The sequence below is a fragment of the Neophocaena asiaeorientalis genome, unplaced genomic scaffold, assembly GCF_003031525.2.
Source record: "Neophocaena asiaeorientalis asiaeorientalis breed wild unplaced genomic scaffold, Neophocaena_asiaeorientalis_V1.1 scaffold964, whole genome shotgun sequence".
NCBI classification, from domain to species: Eukaryota; Metazoa; Chordata; class Mammalia; order Artiodactyla; family Phocoenidae; genus Neophocaena; species Neophocaena asiaeorientalis.
In genome coordinates, this window is record NW_020175787.1 from 121475 (window position 1) to 143501 (window position 22027).

The following is a 22027-nucleotide window of genomic DNA, read 5'->3' on the forward strand; positions in this document are numbered from 1 at the left end:
AAAAAAAAAAAAAAAAAAGATCAGAATGCTTAACCTAAAACGTGGCATGTAGAAATTCTCTCCAGGTGTCATGGTTCTCAAGAGCCTGCTCTCCCTTGCACAAATAAAGAAACAGGCCTAGCTCGCTCCTCCAACCAACGAACCCGGGGGAAGGAGGGGCGGGGGTGGTGTGCTTGGAGCCAGAGACAGGCCAAGACGGAGCCCATGGCTTGCACCTTCCAGCTCCATGGCAAGTGCCTTGGAGGCTAGACCAGCGTCCCCATCGGTAAGATGAATGGGTTGGACAGGAACCGTGTTGTGCCCCACAGAGGTGGCTGGAGGGAGAGCTGTGGGCAGAGGGGAGCTCTCTGCCCCTGCCTGCCCAATTCAGGCTTTTGCCAGTGACCATGCCGTGGAGAGCTACAGGGGGAGCACCACCTCTCTGGAGCCAGATTCAGGGCTCGTCCCCTCTTGCAGGATGGAGTTATGAGTAGGAGCCCTGATGGTTTCTGCAGTGAGCTCAGGATGCCCTGCCAAACCAGTCAGCGGTGGAGGATGTGGTGTGGGGCTGGGGGGAGTGGGACAGGAATAAAATCCTCCGGGCCAAAAGCCTTGCTTTGACCTTGATTCTGCTGAGCCAGGTTCAGGGTCTCAGAGAGTTTGGGGGCTTGGGGTGACGGGAGTCAGAGCCAGGGGAGGGGCCGATGGTCAATATTGATCTAGCTGAGTCAGGGGAGCAGGATGGGGAAGCGGGAAGGCTGGGGTGGGGCCTGCCGATAACTGGATCTTCCAGCTGCCAGTGTGACTGTGGGAACCGGGGAAGGGGGTGCTCAACACAGAATTCCCAAACTGGGTCCTTGCTAAGACTATAGCCGCCTGGAGCCCTGCCCAGTCCAGCGTTTCCTAATCCCTGCGGGTGGAGCCTGAAGTATCTGTATTTTTAGCAAACTTCCCGGGTGATTCTGAGCAGGCAGCCGAGTTCCCATATATATTTGGGGCCCACGGGTTCACCCCTGTTGCTGTAATGATGAGGAAACTGAGGTCCAGAGAGGGAAAGTAACACACCCAAGGTCACACCGGGAGAGAATGATGATAATCCCCCCCCTTTTTCTTGTGGGACGAGATAGTCCACTTCTAGATAACTCCATTCACCATCTGCTGTGGCCCAAGGCCCTGGAAGGGATGGCCGCCCAGAGGGAAGTGGCCTCTGAGACCTTTGCGGGCCCAGGTGGAGAAGGGAGGGTGGGGCTCATCCCAGGAGGAAGGACAAGGAGGGGGGCCATTTCCACAGGACTGGACCTGCCCCACCTTGCCCTCTGCAAACACTCCCAGCACCTACTGGGGGACGTTCCCTAAAAGGTATACTATGGCCCTGGTCTGGGAAAGGCCATTTCCATTGCTGGGGACCCACCCATGCCCTGGAAAGGCACACCTCCAGCACGGTAGGTTCGGGGCACTCTCGGCCTTCTGACACCTCTGGCCCCCTTCTCCCCGCTACCTGACCCACTGTTCTGGGCTCTCAGCCTGGCTCTTGCCTGCATTCTTCCGCCACATCTCAGTCTGCTGAGCACCCACTCAAATCCCCTCCAGAACCCCCAGTCACTGCCACGCCCCTCCTACTCTTTCTTCTACAGCTCCCACAACCTTCACACCAGGGCCAGCCCTCATCCCAGCCCACCCTGAATGCCGGTTCTCACTTTCTGGGGTGGCATCAGGGATTCCTGGGGACAGGAGACAAGCTAGCTCATCTCTGGGTCCCCCTCAGAGCCCAGCCCGTCTGCCGCATGCCCTAGCAGTTGTTCGGAGTGGTTCCTATTCCGAGTCTCACCTCCCTCCCTCCCTGGGCCATTTTGGGCAAGTACTGACTTCATTTTCTGCACCACCGCGTCCCCTGGTTCGTGGAATGAAGAGAATAGTAGTGCCCAGCAGGGGGGTGAACTGAGGGTTGTGAGCGCACATATAAAGGAAGTCAGGTGTGCACACATTCCAGCAGCACACATTTGTCAGGGGTCTACCCCGGTGCAAGGATGATAATACCTGCTGCGTGCATCCTGAGTGTGGACCAAGTGCTGACCGCCTTCAAGGAGCACACGGTTATGTAGACACTTGCTGAGGTGACTTCAAACCAGCATGCTCTGGCGAGGTGGGTAGAGGAGGTCGCGGAGCTCATGGAGGGACCTAACACAGTGCATGCTGGGAAGGAGGCGGGGCCTTCCCGGAGAAGGTACCGCAGCTGTGTCCTGAAGGGTGCGGAGGCGTTGCTATGCACCGAGCAAGGAACAAGAGGGCAACCAGCCCTCTGCAGTGAGTTCTGGCGTAAATGGGCAGTGAACAGGTGGAGACTACAGGTGTAGACCACTAAGAGATGAGGCAGCAGGTGGAAGGGATAGGGGTCAAAGAGATGGGGTTCCTGAGAATCCCAGCCACTGTTTGCTGGCCATCCACAGATGGAGAAACACAGACCAGGGGCCTGGAGAGAACAGAGCTCTGCGTGTTTGAGTCCCGGCTCTCTGTCTTGCAAGAAGCCTCTTTGCCTCTGAGCCTCATTTTCTTCATCTTCAAAATAGGGCTGTTGTAACTGGGACAAGAGGTGTGAAAGCACTTTGTGAACTGTAAAGGATCATGCCTCTGTAGATAATAATAGTGCTTTAAGTGGAGCTGGTACTTTGCGAGGTAAAGGATACTTCCTGAGGTCTACTGGAAGCTCCCAGAGCTTCGCAGGCACACAGAACCCCGGACCTCCTGTAACCTGCTCCTAGGCTGCCACCTGCCGGCAAGTGCCTGCAATGGCAGCCCAAGCTCTCAAGTCCTTCCTGCTGCCCAGACGGGAGATCCAAGGCGCCTGAAGGCTCAGGTCCAAGCAGTCCTGGCGCTGCCGTGCCAGGCTCCAGGGCAAGAGTGCAAATGAAAGCCTTAGGTCCCCCTGCGGCCCGCTTCCTTGTGCTTTTCAGCCTTACTGCCAAGGTCCTCACGTGTGTGAGGGGCACATGCCCCGTAGACACGGCCCCCCCGGCCGCCTCACAGGCCAGCAGGCAGGACAGACCCAGAAAGCAGCTGGCGTGGGAATTCTGGAGCCCAGACACCCGTAGCGTGGTCTGGAGAGGACCGTCGGCTCCAAAAGTCACAACCCCCCAATCTTGTGGAATCAGGTCTCTTAGCTAGGGCGGGGCATGGCTTACAGTGAGCAACTCATCTGTTTTGCCCGGGACTTCGGGTTTCGCACGGAAAATTCCATGTCAGTAAACGGGATGATTGGCCACCCTCTCATGGCCTGAGGGGGCCAAAGCCTCTGCATCACCACCCTGGCCCAGCCTGAGCAGCTTGGGCTCAGGGACCCACACTAACCTCTGGCGCAGCGGTGGCCTCCCTTCTTCCAGTAAAGCCCGCCCACCACCCCTCTCAACAGCCCCAGCACAGGTGAAACTTTCCCCGACACTAGTTTCACAGATAGTTTGTGGGTAAAGAGACCCTTCCTCCCCCTCTGACATTCTCCAAACCCCTCTCCAGGGGCTCTGAGGCCTGGGGGCTTGCCTGTGAGGTTGGGCGGGAGGAAAGGGAATGGGTGGGGACAGACTTCTTCTGGAACAACCTCCTCATTATACAAGGAAACCAAGGCCCAGAGGAGAAGAGCCTGGCCCCAGGCCCCCGACGGAGACTCCGCTGTTGGCCACCGGAGGCAACTCACGCCTACCCATTGCTCTTAAGGGCACTCCACGTGCCTGAGAGGGAGCCAACCCCATCCCAGGCTCTAAGGCTGGGGCACGTGGTGCAGGCATAATCCCACAGTGATTGGCTCAGACTTAAGCACGTGACCACGTTAGTCCAATCAGAATGAAGACCTGGGCCTTCATTTTGCAAATGCCAAGAACTAGAACAGGAAACTGACAAACTCTCCCAGTGCCCTGCTTGACCAAGACAGAGAGACAGCCAGTGCACAGAAGTTTGTAGCTATTTATTGCACTGAAAACACCAAGAATAAAACAGACACCCCTTCGTCCCCCCAACCCCACAATAGCAGAAAGTTTGAGCAGTGGTCATTCAAGTTCACAGCCACATATTTTAAAAAAGGAAGAACGGAAACAAAACCCCAAACAAATAGTAACAAAGAAACCAGCACAGGGAGTCTGGCAAATACATCCCCAAAAGGGTCTCCCTTTGACGGGAGACAGGAGGCCAGGGGTCAGGATCAGGGCTTGCTGGGCGCACACCCGGGAGAATGCTTTCCCGTTAATGTGTTTGCATGCTGGAGCCTAGGACTTGTCTTAGGTTTGGATTTTTTGCATCTGCAGGATGTTTGACTGTCTGGTGGGGTTGGGCTCTGGGCCGCGCTTTGTCTGCCAGTCTCCCCTGCCTGCTGCTTTGGGATCACACCGGTGCCCTGTGGTCCACACCGGCTGGCTGCGCACCCACAGGCTTGGCCTTCGCAGTGGGGCCATCTTGGCCTGGGGTAGGGACCGGTCTCCACTTCTCTGGCACCCAGAGAGGGGCACAGTGGACAGGAGGTGCGTCAGCAGATGAAAGGCAGGACATTGGTGTCCTCCAGCTCAGCTCCCTCTGGTGGGGAACCGAGGGGAGAGCGGGGAAAGGACTTTCCCAAGGTCACACAGCAAGTCTGGTCAGAGCTGGGAATGGAATCCTAATAACCCCCAAACTGTGGCTCTTTCCCCCGCAGTCCCCTGATGATCAGCAGAGGACAGGCACCAAAGGGGAGGATGAGGGGCAGGCGGGGGAGGGAGGGGGGACTGGCCAAGCCCAGAAAAGAACAGGAGTCCAGCCAGTGACTCACACTGTCAATTCTCATGGGCGTATTGGGCTTCACCTCACCATCCTGTTTGATCCCCCATCAGCCCTGCCACATAGGCTGGGAGGGAATATTTAACCCCTTTAATGGAGGGGGAAACTGAGGCTGAAGGAAGGACCAGACTTTGCCTTGGTAATGGCAGCAACCCCTCACCTTTGGCTTGGGGATGGCTGTGGGAGCTGGCAGATAGCAAGGGAGGCAGGCGGTTTGGCTGCTGGAGCGCTGGGGTCGCTGGGCCTTACTGGGAAGCCTTCTGGACCTGGGGCAGGCCAAATGCCCACCCGGGCCTTGGCAGCAGGGTCTCTGCCAAGGATAGAGTCCAGTGATCGACCAGTTTGCAGACCAGGAGGGCTGGGCAGCCTCTCTCCTGGCCTACGGCCCCCACCCAGCCTGCCTCACCTGTCCCGCGGGCAGGAACTCTTGAGAATGGGCCCCGCAGACAGCTCATGATTGGGGAAAACTCAGAAAGTCCTGGGTCACATCCCCACCAGTCCGGCTCCACTCAACACCCAGGATTCCCCAGAGGTTTGGGGGAATCAGAGACTCCTCCAAATCTTTGGGGATGTGGCTCTTCCTCCCCTAAAATCCTCCAGAGGGGAAAGTATCTCATCCTGGCAAAACACGGCCACACAGAGGCCAAAAGCACAGAGAGGCGGCAACATAATTCCGAGTCGGACACTGAGAATACAACCTCTATTTTTTTTTTTGTCCAAAACATGTAGGTTGGTTTTGCTGAGTGTTTTTTCTTCTTTTCTTTTTTTTTTTTTCAACATACTTACTGCATATAAAGTCATGCAAAGAAAAACAGTGCAGACAGTAGATCCTGGTGGATGTACCAAGGCATTCCACATCAGAGTCAATCCCAAGGGAAGAGGGAAAGAGAAAGGAAGAAAGAGATGCAAACCCACAGCTGCAGGAGGAGGTGTAAAGAGGAGAAATCCCAGCGCTCCTTTTGGACCCGCATGAAGACACATGCTCGTGAACCCCCCAGAGCTGGGTGGGGGGCGCTGAGGGGGGTGTGCAGATGTGGGGGATGAAATCCTGGGAAGCACGGTAGTAAGGACCCCAGTTTGGGAGGCAAGCAAGGTAAAGTCCAGGTACTGCCACCCTGACAGCTTCCCCCACTCTCTCTGCCCTGATTTGCTGTTTCTAACACCTGATGCTTCTCCAGTCCGCAAGGGAACCTGGGGACTGAAATGTCAGAGAGATCCTTCCCCCGGGGGCTGAGTCCATCTCAGCCCCAGATAACCACAAGTGACAAAGTAAATCTCAAAAAAAGACTAGCCAAAAAAAAAAAAAAAAAAAAGACCAAGAACAGAAAAAAATACCCCTCAGCCCTCTTCCCACCTCCCTTCCCAACCCAGACCTTCTCACCAATTTGAGAGGTCTAGTTATTACATAAATATCCATTAACGCAAAATCCATTTACGAAACACACAGAAGTTTGGCTATAAAAAGGCATGCGGTCCAAGTAGAAGTGATACCTAAACGCCGTTTTCTTTCGCCCCCCAAAAGCAATCAGATTCTCTCCCTTGGATGTGATGAAGCTGGAATTCTCCGGGCCTGATGGAAGGGTGGAATGCGCAGTTAGTGTTGGAAGTAAATGTCAGCAGGAGGAGGAAGGAAAGAAGTGGGGGCACCCTGAGAGGATTGCGCTCCCCACACTGAGGGAGGAGGGTCAGCTGGAGAGCAGGAGAGCAGGACAGGATGGGAGAAGAGTTAGGAAGGCAGTTTGAGGCGGGAGGCTCCTGGCATCTGCTCCCCCCAGGGGAGGTTGGCTCGGGGGACTGGGCGTTCTTCTGCCCTTCCCTAGAGGAGCCCGGGAGAGGCGAGATCAGGGAGAGGATCTGGAGGATGTCACACTCCTCCCAGCTCCGCCCCTCCTCCCCAGCCCCTGGATGAATACACAGCTGGGCACTGTGGCTTCCGGTCAAGGCAAGACCAGGCCAATGACAGCTGAGGGGGGGGGGTCCTCGGGTCCAGCACGCAGGGCACGTGGGCCTGAGGAAGCCCTGCCCTGGCAGGGGACGGGTGGTGACGGGGAGATGTCGCCATTTGCTCTGAAGTCATGATGGCTTTTGCGAACAGGCAGGTTTTCTTGACACAGGTATGAAGGTGACGGTGATGGTGGTGGTGATGGGAGGATGTGATTGGGGGAATTCCGGCTAAATCCAAGTGGGAGAACCAGCAGCCACGTTCCACGGACGAACGGTGGATCTCTGCGGTACAGCGCCCCCAGCCTGGTCCTTCAGCTGTAAGACATGGTATGTGTGGTGCGTAACGTGGGTGCTTCCGAGGGCACCCAGCCTGCCCACCTCCTTGGATGGAGTTCAAGCTGCCTCCTGTGGGTCCCCCCAGCTCTTCCCCCTCACCCCCTGGGGCCTCCAGGCCTGATCTCCTCCCTGTGGTCTTCCCAGCCACCGGGTTCCCCAATGTGTACAGTCTCCAGACAGGCACCACCCCGTTCCTTTAGATTATCCTGAATAACAGATGGCAGGAAGGAGGGGCTCTTACTGGGGCAGGACGGAGGGCGCCCCAGATCTGTGGAAGTGGATGATCTGCCATTTGCCATCCCGGCGGTGCCAGACGCGGGTCTCTTCCGACTGGGCCGTGCGGGGGATGCCGCCCGCATCCAGGTACTGCGTGATGCGGATGTAGGCGATGCAGGCCGCCTCGTCACCCATCAGGTGAATGTGGGGATTCAGGATGGTGGTGTGCACAGGCTTGCTGTTCCGGGACCACACTGCAGGCGGGGATGGGAGGGGGCAGAGGGGTCGCACCTGGCGGCCTCCTGCCTCGCTTCCTTCGCTTCCCCAATTCTCAGCAACCCTCTCGGCAGAGGCGCCTCTGCCTGCCTCGCTTCCCGAAGAGTGGGGCTCTGTGACAGGGCTCAGCTCCCTGGGAGTCAAAGCAGAACTTGTAGATGACAAGCTCATATCCCAGCTGAGATACAGTGGACTTCAAAACAAGCTGAATTCTTCAAGTGCAGGGGAATGGAATTTTCGAATCATAGTATCTCAGACACGCAGGTGAATGGGGAACCAGGTGAGCTTACACCAGAGTCTCAACCCAGATCCCTGTAGAGGCCAGGAGAGTACATTAACAAGGAGGCTGAACTGGATATAAGATGCTAAATGACAACAGACCCTTTGTCTCTGGGCCAGGGGGACAATAGGGAGTGGTGGAGACTGTGGTGAATAGGGCACCATGTCCCTTCTATGGAGGTGCCCTGCACACAGCTTCCCTGGTGTTTGCTATGTAAGTGGGACCCGTGTTGCCACACCTGATTTTTCAAGAGAATCTAGAAATCTGGATTTTTATGTCGAACGCCTCATTTTTAATTATTGGCATCAAATTCAAATTTAAAACATCATACAGACCACATGAAACATGTGTAGCCCAGCTATGGCTTGTGGGTCCCTCATTTGCCACCTCTATTCTCAACATGTAGAATGATGGAAACTTGAAGAATATTAAAATTGTATAATCTTAGAATCTTGGAATTATAAGGATGGTGTTGGTGGTGATGGGGTGAAGTCGTGGAACTTTTCAGAGTTAGAGGGCAATGCATAGCTCTTGTAATCATGGCAGAACTGACAAGAGTACCAGAAACCAGCTCTCTCTATGTGAAATATTACTATTATTATTATCATCATCTTGGTTCTAGGAACTCTCGATGTGTTCAGCAAGATAGAAAACAAAAGCACAGAAAGACGATGACCTAGGGAGGGGCTGGACAGGGATCACTGGGATCTTGGCTTCAGAGGAACCCTCATGCCTTTTCTTAGTGCAGCCCAAATGTATCCGAATCCATGGAGAGCTGATTTAAAATATAGACTGCCCAGCCCCACCCTTCGAGATGCCAGTTCAGGAATCTATAATATTAAAAAGCTCCCTCTCCCCGCTCCCTCCCCCATCCTCTGATTCTGATGCCCAGACAGGTTTGTGAGCCACTGATTTCCTGAAAAATGTTAAAAAAAAATTTTTTTTTTCCAGGACTTCAGAAAGCATCCAATAGTATCCACCCCTAAATATTCCAATCACACTATACCCAGGCTTTGGATAAATGACTCAAAATCACTGAGTCTTACATATGTAGACTAAGAGACTTTTACAGTTCTGGGACCTTGGACAGAGAGAGTGCAGAGCTTTTGTGTTATATAGGCTTGGGGGTGACCTCAAGGTCAGAGGTCAGAGGTCACCCCATGGCCCTCCCACAAAATGCAAGGAGGTCTCCATAAGCAGCCTTGACAGCATCTGGGGCTGGAGGCACTCAACACCGTCTAGTTCAGTGCATCCATTTAGCAGACCTGGAAACTGAGGTCCAGAGAAGCAATCGGACTTGTCCAAAGCTAGGCCAGTTTCTGAAAGAAATGCAGTAGAACCTAAAAGAAGTCAGTCTCCAGGTGGGTCTAAATTAGGACAATCTAGAACAATCTCCAAAGGGACAAACAGAGCTTAGTATTGTTGAGGGCACTGGGCCTTACTGTTGTCTGCCAGGGCTAGGGTCCTGAGGGTCATTTGTAAAGCAATGGCCACCCTCATGTGGTATCTTTTGAACAGACTCTAGGCTTCCATTTTCTATCCTCATGGATAGAATGGGAAAAAGGGCCAGGTCCTCCCGCAGGATAAAGCAGGCAGGAGGGTGGGACTTGCCCCAGGGCAGGCAGTCACTCTGGGTCTTGGTCTTGCGGGTCCTTTGATGTGACCAGGTGTCCAAGCCCAGAGTCCAGGGGGCTGGTGCTGTGATGGGGCTCGCTGCCAGGATGCAGATCAAGGGCTAGCACAGCCGTCTGTGTTTTTTTTCCCTTTTGCCATCCCTTAGTCTTCAGAGCCGGTTCAGCCTGGTCTCTGCTCTGCTCTGTGGGGATTGTGGAATTCTCTGGGGAACCAGTGCCCTCCACCCCCCAGGACAGACGAGTATAGAGGTGGCCATGGTGATCAGCTAGGGAACTCCAGGGTGATGGGGACGGTGGGGTCCAGCCACCTCCCCTCACATTCTATCTCCATTGCTAGCCTTAGAAAATCAGAGTTTGATGTGTCAAAGGAAAATGCGACTTCCTTCTTCACGGCTTTTTGGGGATGCCCTTAAGCCCTCATACTCTACAAGATTCCATCAGACTGCGTGCAGGCAGGAGAGGAGTGTCCATCTAGGGGACACTAATGCCTGGGTGAGCGGGGAGCACAGGGAAGGAAGGAGGCACTGGAGAGAATCAGGACCGGGTTCTGCCGCCAACTTTCTGGGTTCCTTTGGACAAGTCATTCCCTTCTCTGGACCTCTGTACAATGAAGAGTTGGACTAGATCCAACTTCAGTTGCTTAAGTATCACCTTTATTTTTACCATCTACCTGTACTTACTTTATGAAAATATTTCCTTAAGTTGATTCACTTTATTAATTTATATGAATTTATTTTAAAAGAAAACTTTCTAGTACAATCATTAATGAATAACCAGTCTCATAGAATACAATTTTAATAATAAGTCCAGTTAAAATAAAACCAAGTTATGTAATCCTAGCTCCATGCTCTTGCCTGCAAGGGATCTGAGCCTGAGACCACTCTCTTTTTGATAATGAGGTGAGTTAGAAAGCATTAGGTGCTTAGGACAGACTAGCGTTAAACTGACCCTTTCCTCTTGGCGGAGCCGGATGTACTGAAAGAGAATTTAGATAGGGACAAACTTTCTCACTGTGTGAACCAATGCTGTTTCAACTGGTGTCCACATGCACCGGAAATCACCTAGCATAGCCTTGGTGGTACGTGCCTTCCCTCTGGGGGACCCTGGATGTGCCACTTCTCAGGGCCTCCCTCCGGGTCCTGAGCTGTAGGAGTCTAACCTGCGTGTGCTTTGGTTCGTCCCCGTCTGACCCCTGGCCAAGGTGAGACACAGACACAGGCAGAAAGCGCCCTAGGTCAGGCCCAGCCTCAGCCCCCTGACAGCCCCGGGTTGCAAAGCTGCCAGGGTCTCTCCTGCAAAGGAGAGGCCCGGGAAGGACAGACATGCGGACAGAGACCCAGACACATAGGCAGAGCACAGCAGTGTGAGCTTTGTCCTCTCCTTCCCCGACTGCCCACCCACGGGGGCACCTGCACAACAGCCCGTGTGCCAGCTTGCGACCGGCTGGGCAGCTGGGGTGGCTGCAGGCATCCAGGTGACTGTAACTTGGGGGTGTGCCCTGGTGGGAAGGCTCCCTTATCTGTAGAAAGGGAAGAAAGGTCTTCCCCAGGCCCTACCAGGGTCATGGGCAGGCGAGGGCTGGGAGGGCTTGTCACGCTTGTCCCAAGTCCCCATCCGCAGCCACTGGCGTCGGACGGTCCAGGGTTCGGAGAGGGAGCCAGGATGGTACCAACCCCTGTCCACACAGGACCTTCCTCTTCGCTGCCTCCTGAGCTGCCCCGGGGGCCCTGCCCATCACCCTGCTGTGCCATCTGGCAGGACACGGAAAAGAGCAGACAACAGGCAGCCCAGCGGGAAGGGATTGCTCACGGTTTTCAAAATAGAATCGATGGAAGTCCAGGCCCTCGACCAGGTTCCCTAGGGCCTCGGGTTCGAAGGCTGTCATCCCGGGGTCACACATCTTCCTGGGGGGAGGAAGTCAGAGGAAAGATGGGCTAGGGTGGCCTCTCGGGTGCCCCCCTCTAAATTCCAGGGGCCTGGACCCCGGGAAGGCAAGCCTGTGAAATAAAAGTGACTGCACCCACCTCACAGGATCAGTGAGGTTGGCGGATGGGACAGGGCTGGTCCAGTTACGGTGTGGGGCATTGCTGACTGGCTAGTGTCACTGAGAACTGGGAAGCCTGGGTCCAGGTCGTGGCTCTGCCACTTACAGGTTATGAGACCCCCAGCAAGGGGCTTAACCTCTCTAAGCAAGAGCACCATGAATGTCGTGCATTGTACACTGCCCCAAGGCGCCGGCGGGGATCATTCAGCCCGTACACTCCTCTCCAAATTACATCCCCCGCCCAGGGCAGCAGGTCCATCAGAGAGGGCTTTTCCTAAATGGTCTTCCTCGGGCGGGGAGACATTTTCCTTCACTAAAGTGAAGCAACTTCTGTTCACCAAGCAGGTGTGTCCCTGGAGGGAGTGCGTTCTGCTACTTTAAACAAAGTTGCCCTATTGTTGGCCGCAGCCCTCCTGGTGAGCCACACTTTCCTCTTCTGTAAGATGAGGAAAACAGCATTCCAAGAAGTGATGCCTGGGAGGAAGGAGCGCAGGGCATGGCCGAGGAGGCCCACTGCTCTGCATTTTCGGCTCGGTGCTCCCACCCAGGTCTGTTTTCTGGGAGACCCTGACAGCCAAACGGAGGAAGGAAAAAACTGTCTCCCCCACCCCTAGGTCTCTGGGATCTTCTGTAACACAACATGGACCCCTGTGATGATGACAATGAAGCCAGGGACAGGAAGCACCCCAGGCCAGTCAAAGATCCTGACACGGGGAGGGACTGAAAACAGTGGAGGAGGGCGTGGGGCCAGCATCGTCTGAGCTGGACGCTGTGGGGAGAGCAGGGCGCTCTGCCCTTGCTCTGCCCTGACTGCCCTGTCTCTGTGACTCCAGACAACTCGCTTCTCCACTCAGGACCTCACATTCTCCAGATATCAGGAGCTGGGGGGTTGTGCTCAGACCATATGGGATGCTCAGGACCCTTCCAGATCCAGAATCCTCTAAGGCTGGGGGTCTGAGCCCTGACCGTCTGGAAGACTAAGCTGCCCCTGGCCAAGAGGAGCCCTTCTCCAGAGGGTCTCTGGGTGTCCCTGCCTCTGAAGGACCCTCTGCTCCAATTCCATTGTACGTGTAGGGAAACTGAGGCTCGGTGAGACGAAGGGGCTTATCCAGGGTGACACAGGGCCAGACTCGGCACCGTAGGCCCCAGAGGTCGTGGCAAGTGGTCAGAACCTAGATTGGGCTGCAGATGCCAGAGGAAGTGACATCACAGAGGTGGGAGGCTTGGGGTCCATAGGGGCCACCTCTCTTTCCCTTTCTCCCTGGCTGTGTCCTTTCAGAGCCACTCTCGGGCTCTCCCATCGCTGACTTAATTCTTTCTAGGACCGGATGCAAAACCCGTTCAACAGCGCATTTCCATGCTTTTATGCAACCCGCAGGGGCACATGTGCACACACACCCGTGCACACCCCTTGTACACGCAGTCACAAACGTGCATGTGTGGGCAACTGCGTCACACTCACATGTACAAACGGCCTCCGTCTCACACCTGCACCTTCCAAGATCCTTGTTCCTCCAGAGACAATCAGTAGATGGCTGGGGCTTTGCCACCCGCTGCTGCTGAAACCCTCCCACAGTTAGGATGTGCCTGGACTGCCAAGCCTTTGAGAGACAAACTTCAGCTCCTGGACATAGTGGTAACCAAGATCAGGCTGCCAGAGGAGCAAAGCCCAGCCCAGTTATTCCCATCTCACCTGAACCCGATAAGCAAAGGTCATCCTGCCCTTAGTTGGCAGCTTTCGTCCACCAAAAAGCATATGTGGGGTCTTCAGGCCCAGGCCTCGTTAGCTCTGGCCAAGATGTTGAGGCCTCAGCCCAGAATCCTGGCTCTCCTGGGGGCCAGCGGAAGGCCCGCTTCCAGGCCAGACCAGCAAGGCTGAGGGTGGCCACCAGGGGGCGCTCCAGCCCAGCCTTTGCACATAGCTGCCCCTCCAACAGCTGATCAGGTGTGTAGAAGATGTCTCATACCACCTGTTTCATATCATGCTATTTTTGTGCGCTCTGCCTTATCCCCAGAGGATGTAAGATTCCTTCTGGAGGTTCTTTTGCTCACCCCTACTCACTGGATGTACAAACGCTATGGGTTCCTGCCTGCTTCTTCTCATCTGAGGTCATAGGAGGTCCAGGGTGAGGCCCCAGGCCCATGTGGCAGGACCCAGCTCATCTCCTGAGGAGGTCCATGTTGTGGTGGAGACCCACCCACTCTGTCCTTGGGGAGGCAAAAGAGTTTTGTTGGAGTTCCTCCTGGGGAACGAGATAGGAGCAGGACTGAGATATAGACAAGTATTGTGAACAGAAAGCTTAATGAAAGCGTAAAGTCTGAAGGCAAACCAGAAATACGAGTTCAGCCTGATTCACAGCACATGCAGAGTGAGTAAATGAGGGTCAGAGACAAGGACCCCCAAAGGTAGCCATCAGCACCCCCTGATCAACAATCCAGGCGGGACATGCAGAATGGACCCAGCCGACTCACGTGTAGGACTCAAAATCTCCATTGCTTATGGCTTCAATCAGCTGTTCTGTCACTTTTATAATTTCCTGTTTCCGCACTGTAAGGCAGGAGGGAACACAGAGAAATAATAGCGATAGTGATTGGGAGGCAGCACCAGCCACAGCTTCCTGAGCCCCTAACATGCGCCAGACCCTGTCCTGGCACCTGAGGGCCTCAGAGAGATTGTCTCGTTTATCCTCACACTGTCCCTGGGTATCATTACTCCCATTTCATGGAAGGAGAAACTGAGGCCCAGAAAGGTGAAAAAAAAAAGTGTGAAAGTTCCCTCAACTACAATGGGCAGAGCCAGTGTCTTAGTTGGCAGCCTCTGCCTCGAAACAGCATGCATGATTCTGGCTCTAGGTCTGATTTGAACCCAGGTCTCGAGTCCAAAATATGCTTCTCCATTACCTTGTTTTGCCACCTGAATCCAAGCAAGGTCACCTGTGGAGGTTGTCACCAGCAACCATAAACCAGGGGCTCCCCCGTGGTCCAAACTGGGGCCACTAAGGGCGGGCTTAGGGCTTACTAATCCCTTAGGTCTGAGTCCGTTTTTGTTCCATTTGGGTGCCTATAGGAATCAGGCACTGAGCCTTCCAGAACTTTCTAGGCAGAATGAATCCCAGTTGCTGACACCTGGCCTCCCCTGTCCACCACTGAAACACCACAAACAGCTGCTGTCTTCCTGGTAGAGGATTAGACATCAGTTTTCTTATCAGGTATGTGATGTTCTGAGCCCCAGTTTTCCCATCTGTAAAATGGGGACACCATCACCTCTCACACGTTCCGTGCTGAACAAGTTGCGTAAAGAACCCAGGCTTCAGTACCAGACAGGCTTCTTCTAAATCCCAGCCCAGGTCTTTACAAGCTGTGCAACCGTGGGGCACAAGGTTGTTTTCTGGTCCATCGTATGGAGATGACAATGCCCTTGTCCCAGAGTTGTTATGAGCATGGGATGAGATGATGTGCCGGAGGCACTTGGACCAGAGCCTGGCACACAGTAGGTATACACTGTAAGTGCTGCCTCCTGTATACTTCCACACTCATTACTGCATCTGCTCCTCACAGCCTGGGGGGGTAGGGGGAGGCGAGGTCAGTTTCCCCCCATCTGACACATGAGGAGACCGAGCCTCAGCAATGAAGGAATTTGAAGCCAAATGTTCTGGCTCCCAGCAGGGCTATCCTCCCAGAAGCCTCAGGCGTGTTTCCCAGGGCCAGGCCTGCTTCCCTTCCTCCCACAGGCTCAAGCTTAACCTCCAAGCCGGTCAGTGAGCTGGCCTGCTGGAGCAGTCTCAGGTGAGATGGGTGGACATGTTGCCCATTTCTCAGGCTGGGAGCAGGGGAGGGAGACGGCTCCTGGAGGAGGCCTTGTCCCTGCCCCTTTCCTCACCAGTTGCAGGTGCCATCCCATCCCCCCTCACACTGGGGAGCTCACCTCAGGCCCAGAGGATAAAGAATCACAGGACACCCAGGCCGCAAGAACTCTTGGGGACCAGGGACTCAGCCTGCTTATCCAGCATTGGGAAAACAGAAGCTTGGTAAGGGGTGTGACTTGCCCAAGGACACAGAACATTTTGGGTGCAGAGTTTGGCTCCCAGCCCAGGGCCTTTTCCACAGGACCCAGGAGCTCTAACGCGTTCCGTGATGTGTTGGGCTCACATGCTTGTCTCTTCCCCAGCTCAAATATGAGCTCCGTGGAGGCTCGCTGATCCCTGGAGCCTGGAGCAGGCCTGGCCAGGCATTCATTATGGAGTGAGTGACTGCGCCAGTGCTTAAGCCGCGAATCTTTGAAGCCTCCCAGCACAGTTTCATGCGGTTCTCTCCTCCCCGTCAGAGACAAGCTCCAGTCACCGTGGAGGCAAAAGGTGAAATAGTCTGCTCCAGCGGACCAGCCGCCCCGAGCAGACTGTGCAGCTCCAAAGCCCATCTCCCTCTCCCCCACACCTGCCCCCTCAGGGCAGGGCCCGGTGCCCAGCGCAGCTCTTAGCACGTGGTGGGTGCTCAGTAGATGTAACATCACTGAAGTTACTACCTCCAGTGTCAGCCACCACAGTGAGCTGCTAATTCTTTATCTCCTGGCTCTGCAAAGAATCACCAGGGCTGGGAACAACGGGTCTGTCTTAGACCATGAGGTCAGCCGGGTGACTCTGGGGTCTTGCCTGGGGCTGAGGCGGAGGAAGCTTGAATGAATGAACGAGCAGACGGACCAAATCAGGGTCTGGGGCTGCTGGCCTTGCTCTGTTCCCTGGAATTGCCCAAGTTGCCTTGTGGCCTCTGTCCCTAGGAGCCCAACAGCCCGGCCTCCTGGTCAACTCTGACCTCCTTCGTGGAAGCTGGGGATTGAGGATGGGGAGAAACCCACCTCCACCAGGAGACACCTCGTTCCAGCTGCTCCCACGTGAAATCAGGGTGATGATCCAGAGCGAATCCACATGCTTTAAGAACCATCCACGGCTTTAAGAACCCTTCCCACTTGACATTCCACGAGCCCGTGCTTAATGCCCTGTCTCCCGTGGGCCGCTTCTCACCACCATCTCAGAGAGGCTAGTCAAGTGGTCAAGGGCATGGATTCTGGAGCCAGACCCCCTGAGTTTGGATCCTGGCTCTGCTACTTAGTAACTGTGTCCCCTTGGGCAAGATACTTCCTCCTACCTCAGTTTCCCATATGTATAATGGAGCTACTAATAGTACTTACCTCATAGGGTGGTTCTGAGGATTGAGTTAAGAATATATCAATAAAAATAACTAACATACATATGGTCCTCACTCAGAACCAGCTACTGTTCCAAGCCCTTTATATCGACTCACTTATGTAAATAATGATGCATTGTGTAAAGCACTGAGAGCACTGCCTGGTACTCCATAAGCAAGCGCTGTGATTACCATCACTGGAAAGCTCTGAACTGGAAGTTCTCCCTGAGGACAGTCTCTAGCCTCTAACCCGGGCAGGGACACTTCCCAGCAGCCTGATATATGATGGCTCAGTTTTGGTTGGAACTTTGGGGCTTGCAGCCTGCCGGGTAGGCCACCGCACTGCTGAACGGCTTTTGCCATTTGCATCCACTTCCTTCTTTCAAGTTGCAATCTCCCCCTAAAAGCCCCTAGTCATAGTTCTGGTCTGCCTTCCGGGATCCTTCAGTGTGTACCTGCTTCTCCAGGTGCCTTCCCCCACCAGTCTTTTCTTCTCAGGGCTGAAGGCCTCCCGCATGTGGTTCACAGGATCTGGCTCCAGCTGGCCATCTATTTTCGAGGGTACTTAAGCTGTGCAGTTGCCTCTCTGAGTGTGAGCACACTATCCCTGATGTGGCTTGAATATTGCAGAATATCAGGTCTAGGGTAGCGCTCTCTATCCCCTCCCCAATTCTGGACACTACACCTCTATTAATGCAGCCTGAGACAGTGCCTAACTTGGCCTCCAGCCACTCAGGACACCAAGTTTGCCAACAATTGAAGCCTAGCAGGCAGGACTCTCCCTAGCTTCATTCTCTGGGACCAAAGATCTGGGGGTCTGGTGCTCCTTAAATCTGGAGAAATTCACTCTGGTTCTGAGCCCCTCCCATGCCCTTGGCAGACCTATTGCTCTATGAAAGATTCATCCAGCAGCTGCTCAGTGGCACCCTCTGGCATTTCTCATCTGCCAGGTGTTCACCCAGACAACCAGGAGGGCTCCGCTATAGATGGGAAAGCTGAAGCTCCAGAGAGGTTAAGGCACTCTCTCAAGGTCACACAGTATGAAGAGGCTGAGATGGGATCAGCATTCCTGACTGATATTTCCTAGAATGTCTCTGCCCAGATTCTAAGGCAGCTCTTTGGGCTGGAGAGGAAATTGAATTTTCAAGGAGCTGACCAGGAGGAGATAGGGCGGTGGGGAGGATGTCTGGCAGAACCCCGTGCAGCTCAGAGGGTGAGAGGCCTGTGTATTAAGCCTGAGGGGCTCTGAAATAGTAATGTCCCTTTCTTTGCTGAGGGGAAAATGTTCCCTGGAGGTTGACATTTCTAATTAACTTTAATGTTAGGTCAGAATCCACCCCACCAGCTGCTATTCTCACTTAGTAAGAAGACTTAACAAATTAACACCAGAAAATGGTTCTCTGGAAACTTTCTCTGAGGCCTGGAGAAGCTGGGGGAGGCACAGAGTTCCTCTCTCCTGCCAAACAGGGGGAGGAGCTCCTGGCTGAGCCAGCAACTCTTCCATCAGACATGGCCTTTTACACGTGTGGAAACTGAGGCAGGGAACAGGGTCCCAGTTTTACCATTAATAACATTGACATGCCCTTTCTCTTCTCTAGGCCTCAGCCTCCCCTTTTTATTTTATTTTTAAATTAAATTTAATTTTTTTTGGCTATGCTGCGCAGCATGTGGGATCTTAGTTCCCCGACCAGGGATCAAACCCGTGCCCCCTGCAGTGGAAGCACAGAGTCTTAACCACTGGACCGCCATGGAAGTCCCATCCTCCCCTCTTTAAAAGGGGCATAAGTGAACTAAAATTCAAGACTTCGCAAATGTTCCCATCCTGATACCTCTAAAGCAGAGGATAATGATTGTAAATGTCAGGCCTCAAGGATGTAACCCAGAGCCGTTACCCCAGGTGGAAAATGTCTTTAACGGGTCACATTTTACATTAATAGCGCACACAAATTTTACATTCTATTCCAAACATTTCTCTGTCTGTTGAACATATAAATATTTGTCTTAAAATAATCTTTGAGTAAAACTGACGCTCCAAGAAAACGTCATATGGCTTCCTGTCATTCAACCATAAGCTCCAGTTTGAAAGAAGAGAAATTAAGATTTATTAAACAGTGGCCATATGCCAAACACTGTGTAGGCACTTTAGACACAGCCTCTCATCTCATCTGCACAGCAATCCTCTGAGCTTGATACTATTATCATCTCTTTACTGTTAAGGAAACTGAGGCTCAGAGAGGTTCAGTAAGTTGTCTAAGGTCACCCAGCAGATGGACTCCAATGAAGAATCACAGAGCCAGTTTGCTTCCACAGACTGTGTCTGCTCTGAGACCAGGATTATGAGGCCACAAGTCTCCTCAAAAATCCCAGCACCTTACAATGAGCCTCAAATATGGTGAATGTCTCAGAAACAACCTATCTCGGCCCACCACAAACCTATGGAATCAGATTCCACTGGAGCAGGGCCAGGAATATGGTTAAAAATCATACTTGAGGGACTTAGGATGCTGACCTGATCCCAAGGGAATTCTTCAAGATAATGCATTTTGAAGGTTGTCCCTGGTGCTTTCATAGACGCTTGATCTGCTCTGGCACCAGGCTATGGTGATGGAGTGACCATCTCCTGCCCCTGCTTTGCCCCAGCTGGGAATGACCGGAGAGGGACACACATAGGGTGGGGCTGGTCTTCCAAACATCGTGGCAGAGCCGGGAGGCAGTCAACGGCGTTTAGTGTGAAAACTGCCTTAAATAAGCCTGCATGGCAGCTGTGCAAAAATATTTATTACATAACAAAATGCTCTTGTCCCCATCATTGTATATTCTTTCAGAAGCAAATCATCTAAACTCCTGAAAATATCTCAACGGGCACAGCTGTGATCTCTCCAGGTCAATGCTGTTTTTCTAGATCTCAGAGACTCCCCAGGCATCTCTGACACACACCGGAGTGTGAGAACCCCCTCCCTTGCCGGTCTCCCTGTCCTGGGGGAAGAAGAAGGGCTGGGTACAGGCAGAACAGCAGGATGTCACTAACTCGTCCAAGGATCTGGTGTCCCCTGGGCGGAAGCCAGCGCTCCATCCTCCCTCCTCCAAGCTCCAAGCATCTTTCCACATGCCAAGGCCTCCTCAGCTGAGCCAGGCCCTGGAGCCACACTGCCTGGATTCATAACCTAACTGTCCCCTTTACGAGCTCTGGGACCTTGGGCCAATTTACTCAACCCCTGAGTTTCTGGGCTGTCGGATGGGGTTCATCACAGTACCTACTTCTTAGCTTGTTGTGAAGCTCAGGTGACTTGACACAGGTCTAGCACGCAGCAAGTACCCCATAAAAGGCAGCCATTTTTCCTATTACCATCCTATTATTTCCTCTCTTACTATCAGATCACCGTTATCTGGGGTCTTGCTCCCCCTTTCATCCGAGGGCTTGTGAAGGCTATTAGCCACTGGCTATAGTCGCCCCCGCATTTTGGGTCGGCCTTAGGCAGTGTTTCCCATATTCCAGTTTGTTGAATTTCCTATTGATACATTTTTGCTTTCCCTTCCCTTACTATAATTACTTCAAGTTTTTAAAATCAACTTGTGTTTTTTTTTAAATCCAAAAACACTGCCAAAGGAAAATGTATACTACTATGATACATTTATGACTTGACTATGTTAATTTTTTCTAATACGTGTTAAAGTCAACACATAACTGCTACCGTGAGAAAAGTCCATCCAGGCACCTCACACAGGGAAATGGCACCCCACCGTGTACCCAGTCTATAAGGAGCCAAAGCGAGGCTCTTTGTAGGGAAACAGGACACAAAGCTGGCCTTGCGGTCCCTTCAGGCCGGAGACGGTCGGCAAAGGGGGCCTGCCAGGAGGCCCAGGGGCCCAGATGCTGAAGGCAAGACCCCTCCTACCTTTGGTGTCTTCATCCTCAATGGTGGTGTTGGTGCTCTCTGAAGATTCCTGCCAAAGAGAACACGGGAGGTGGTGAGGCCCGCTTGCCAAGCGGGAAGAGGTGTGGTCTGCCTGATGCTGCGGCCCCGTTGCCGTAAGCCTCGTGGGCTCTGCCATCCAGATGCTGCACTGAAAACCCTGTCAGACTTCCAAGCCTAAGGAGGGGACGGGCCCAACTAAGCAGGTGGCTGGTGGCTGGTGGCGGGGACGGGGGTGTAAATGAAGGGGTGGATGTGTGGAGAGCCCTGGCCTTTCTGGAAGGGGGTCCTGAGCCCTGTCTGCTTGAGGGAGCAGAGAGGGGGTATGGAGGGCAGAGAGGCACATGGTGGCCACAGGATGGGGAAGGAGTACACACACTGGCAGGAGAGGAAGAGAGAGACGGGGGGAGGCCCAGTGTGACAGAGGCTGGGCTTTCCAGGGGGAGAAAAACCACACAACTGAGGGAGACAGCAATGGAATCAGAAGAAGAGGGACGTGGGCCACCATGCCACCGCAGGAACCCCTAGACGGTGGCAGGGGCTGGTGGCTCCTCTGCCACCGGCAGGCCCTGGGTAGGCTCACAGAAGCTCAAGAAGGGCCTCTACGGCGCCCGCCACTTCGGCCAAACCAAGCCCCCCAGTGGCCACAACTGGCACAAACCAAGTCCTGAGCTGAGTTCCAGAGCAGAGGGCAAGGCGAAGCGAGAAGCCACGGGCTGGATGTGGGATGGGGTTCAAATCAACCTTCGCAGCTGAGGGAGTTCTCAGGTCTACCATCAGGCTGCTGGCCTGGGTCATGGAGTTGGAGGTGTCAACAGAAACACGCCAACAACACGCACACACAACACACATATTGTCACACAAGGCACACGTACCAAGCACACCCTGAGCACCCTCTCCCCGCCCGGGTTCCCAGTGTAGCCTGCAGGAGCGAGGCAGGAGCGAGGGTTCGAGGCCCAGGATTTACCGGCGTTTGGGAGACGGCAGACACTCACCATTAACTGAACGCTGGAACTGGACTTTCTTTTCTGGAAAAACAAGGAGAAGAGATGGGACAGGAAAAGACACAGCGTGAAAACGGCAGGGAGCAGAGGAACGAACAACAGGGGAGGGGTGGAAGGAGGATGGGCCTCAGGGTCATCCTCTGTGGTTCCTTGCCGGCAATGGCATTGGGACAAGGAGTCAGGGCCACCAGCAGCAGCTGACCTGGCAGGGCCAGGCCTCTCTCAGCCTAGAGTTCTGGGGCCTCGTGCACAGCTGCCTGGGTCTCGACAAGCCAACCATCAAGCTGCGGGCTAAGCCTCTCTTTGACCGGGGCTCCCCCCATGCTAAGTTCAGATGGAGGAGGTAAATCCTGGGTCTCAGATACCAGGTGCCTAAGGCCTCCAGAATCCTAAGCTCTTGAAGGACGAAAAGGCGCTCGGGTCTG

At 53.9% G+C, this 22027-nt stretch overlaps 1 protein-coding gene across 2 annotated transcripts in view; it reads right to left on the reverse strand.

The window, feature by feature from the left end:
* Positions 1–5544: 5544 nt before the first annotated feature.
* CAMK2A (calcium/calmodulin dependent protein kinase II alpha) overlaps positions 5545–22027 on the reverse strand; it is a 63856-nt gene continuing 47373 nt past the window's right edge. The window contains exons 14-18 of one of the 2 annotated variants that reach the window (XM_024732251.1): positions 20581–20629; positions 13976–14051; positions 11269–11363; positions 7295–7523; positions 5545–7032 (exon numbers count right to left, since the gene is read on the reverse strand). In XM_024732251.1, coding sequence (XP_024588019.1) covers positions 7029–7032; positions 7295–7523; positions 11269–11363; positions 13976–14051; positions 20581–20629 — 453 coding nt within the window. In that variant the 3' untranslated portion in view covers positions 5545–7028. Of the gene's footprint in view, positions 7033–7294; positions 7524–11268; positions 11364–13975; positions 14052–20580; positions 20630–22027 lie in introns of those variants that run through there. The other variant, XR_003001409.1, reaches the window with a different exon arrangement.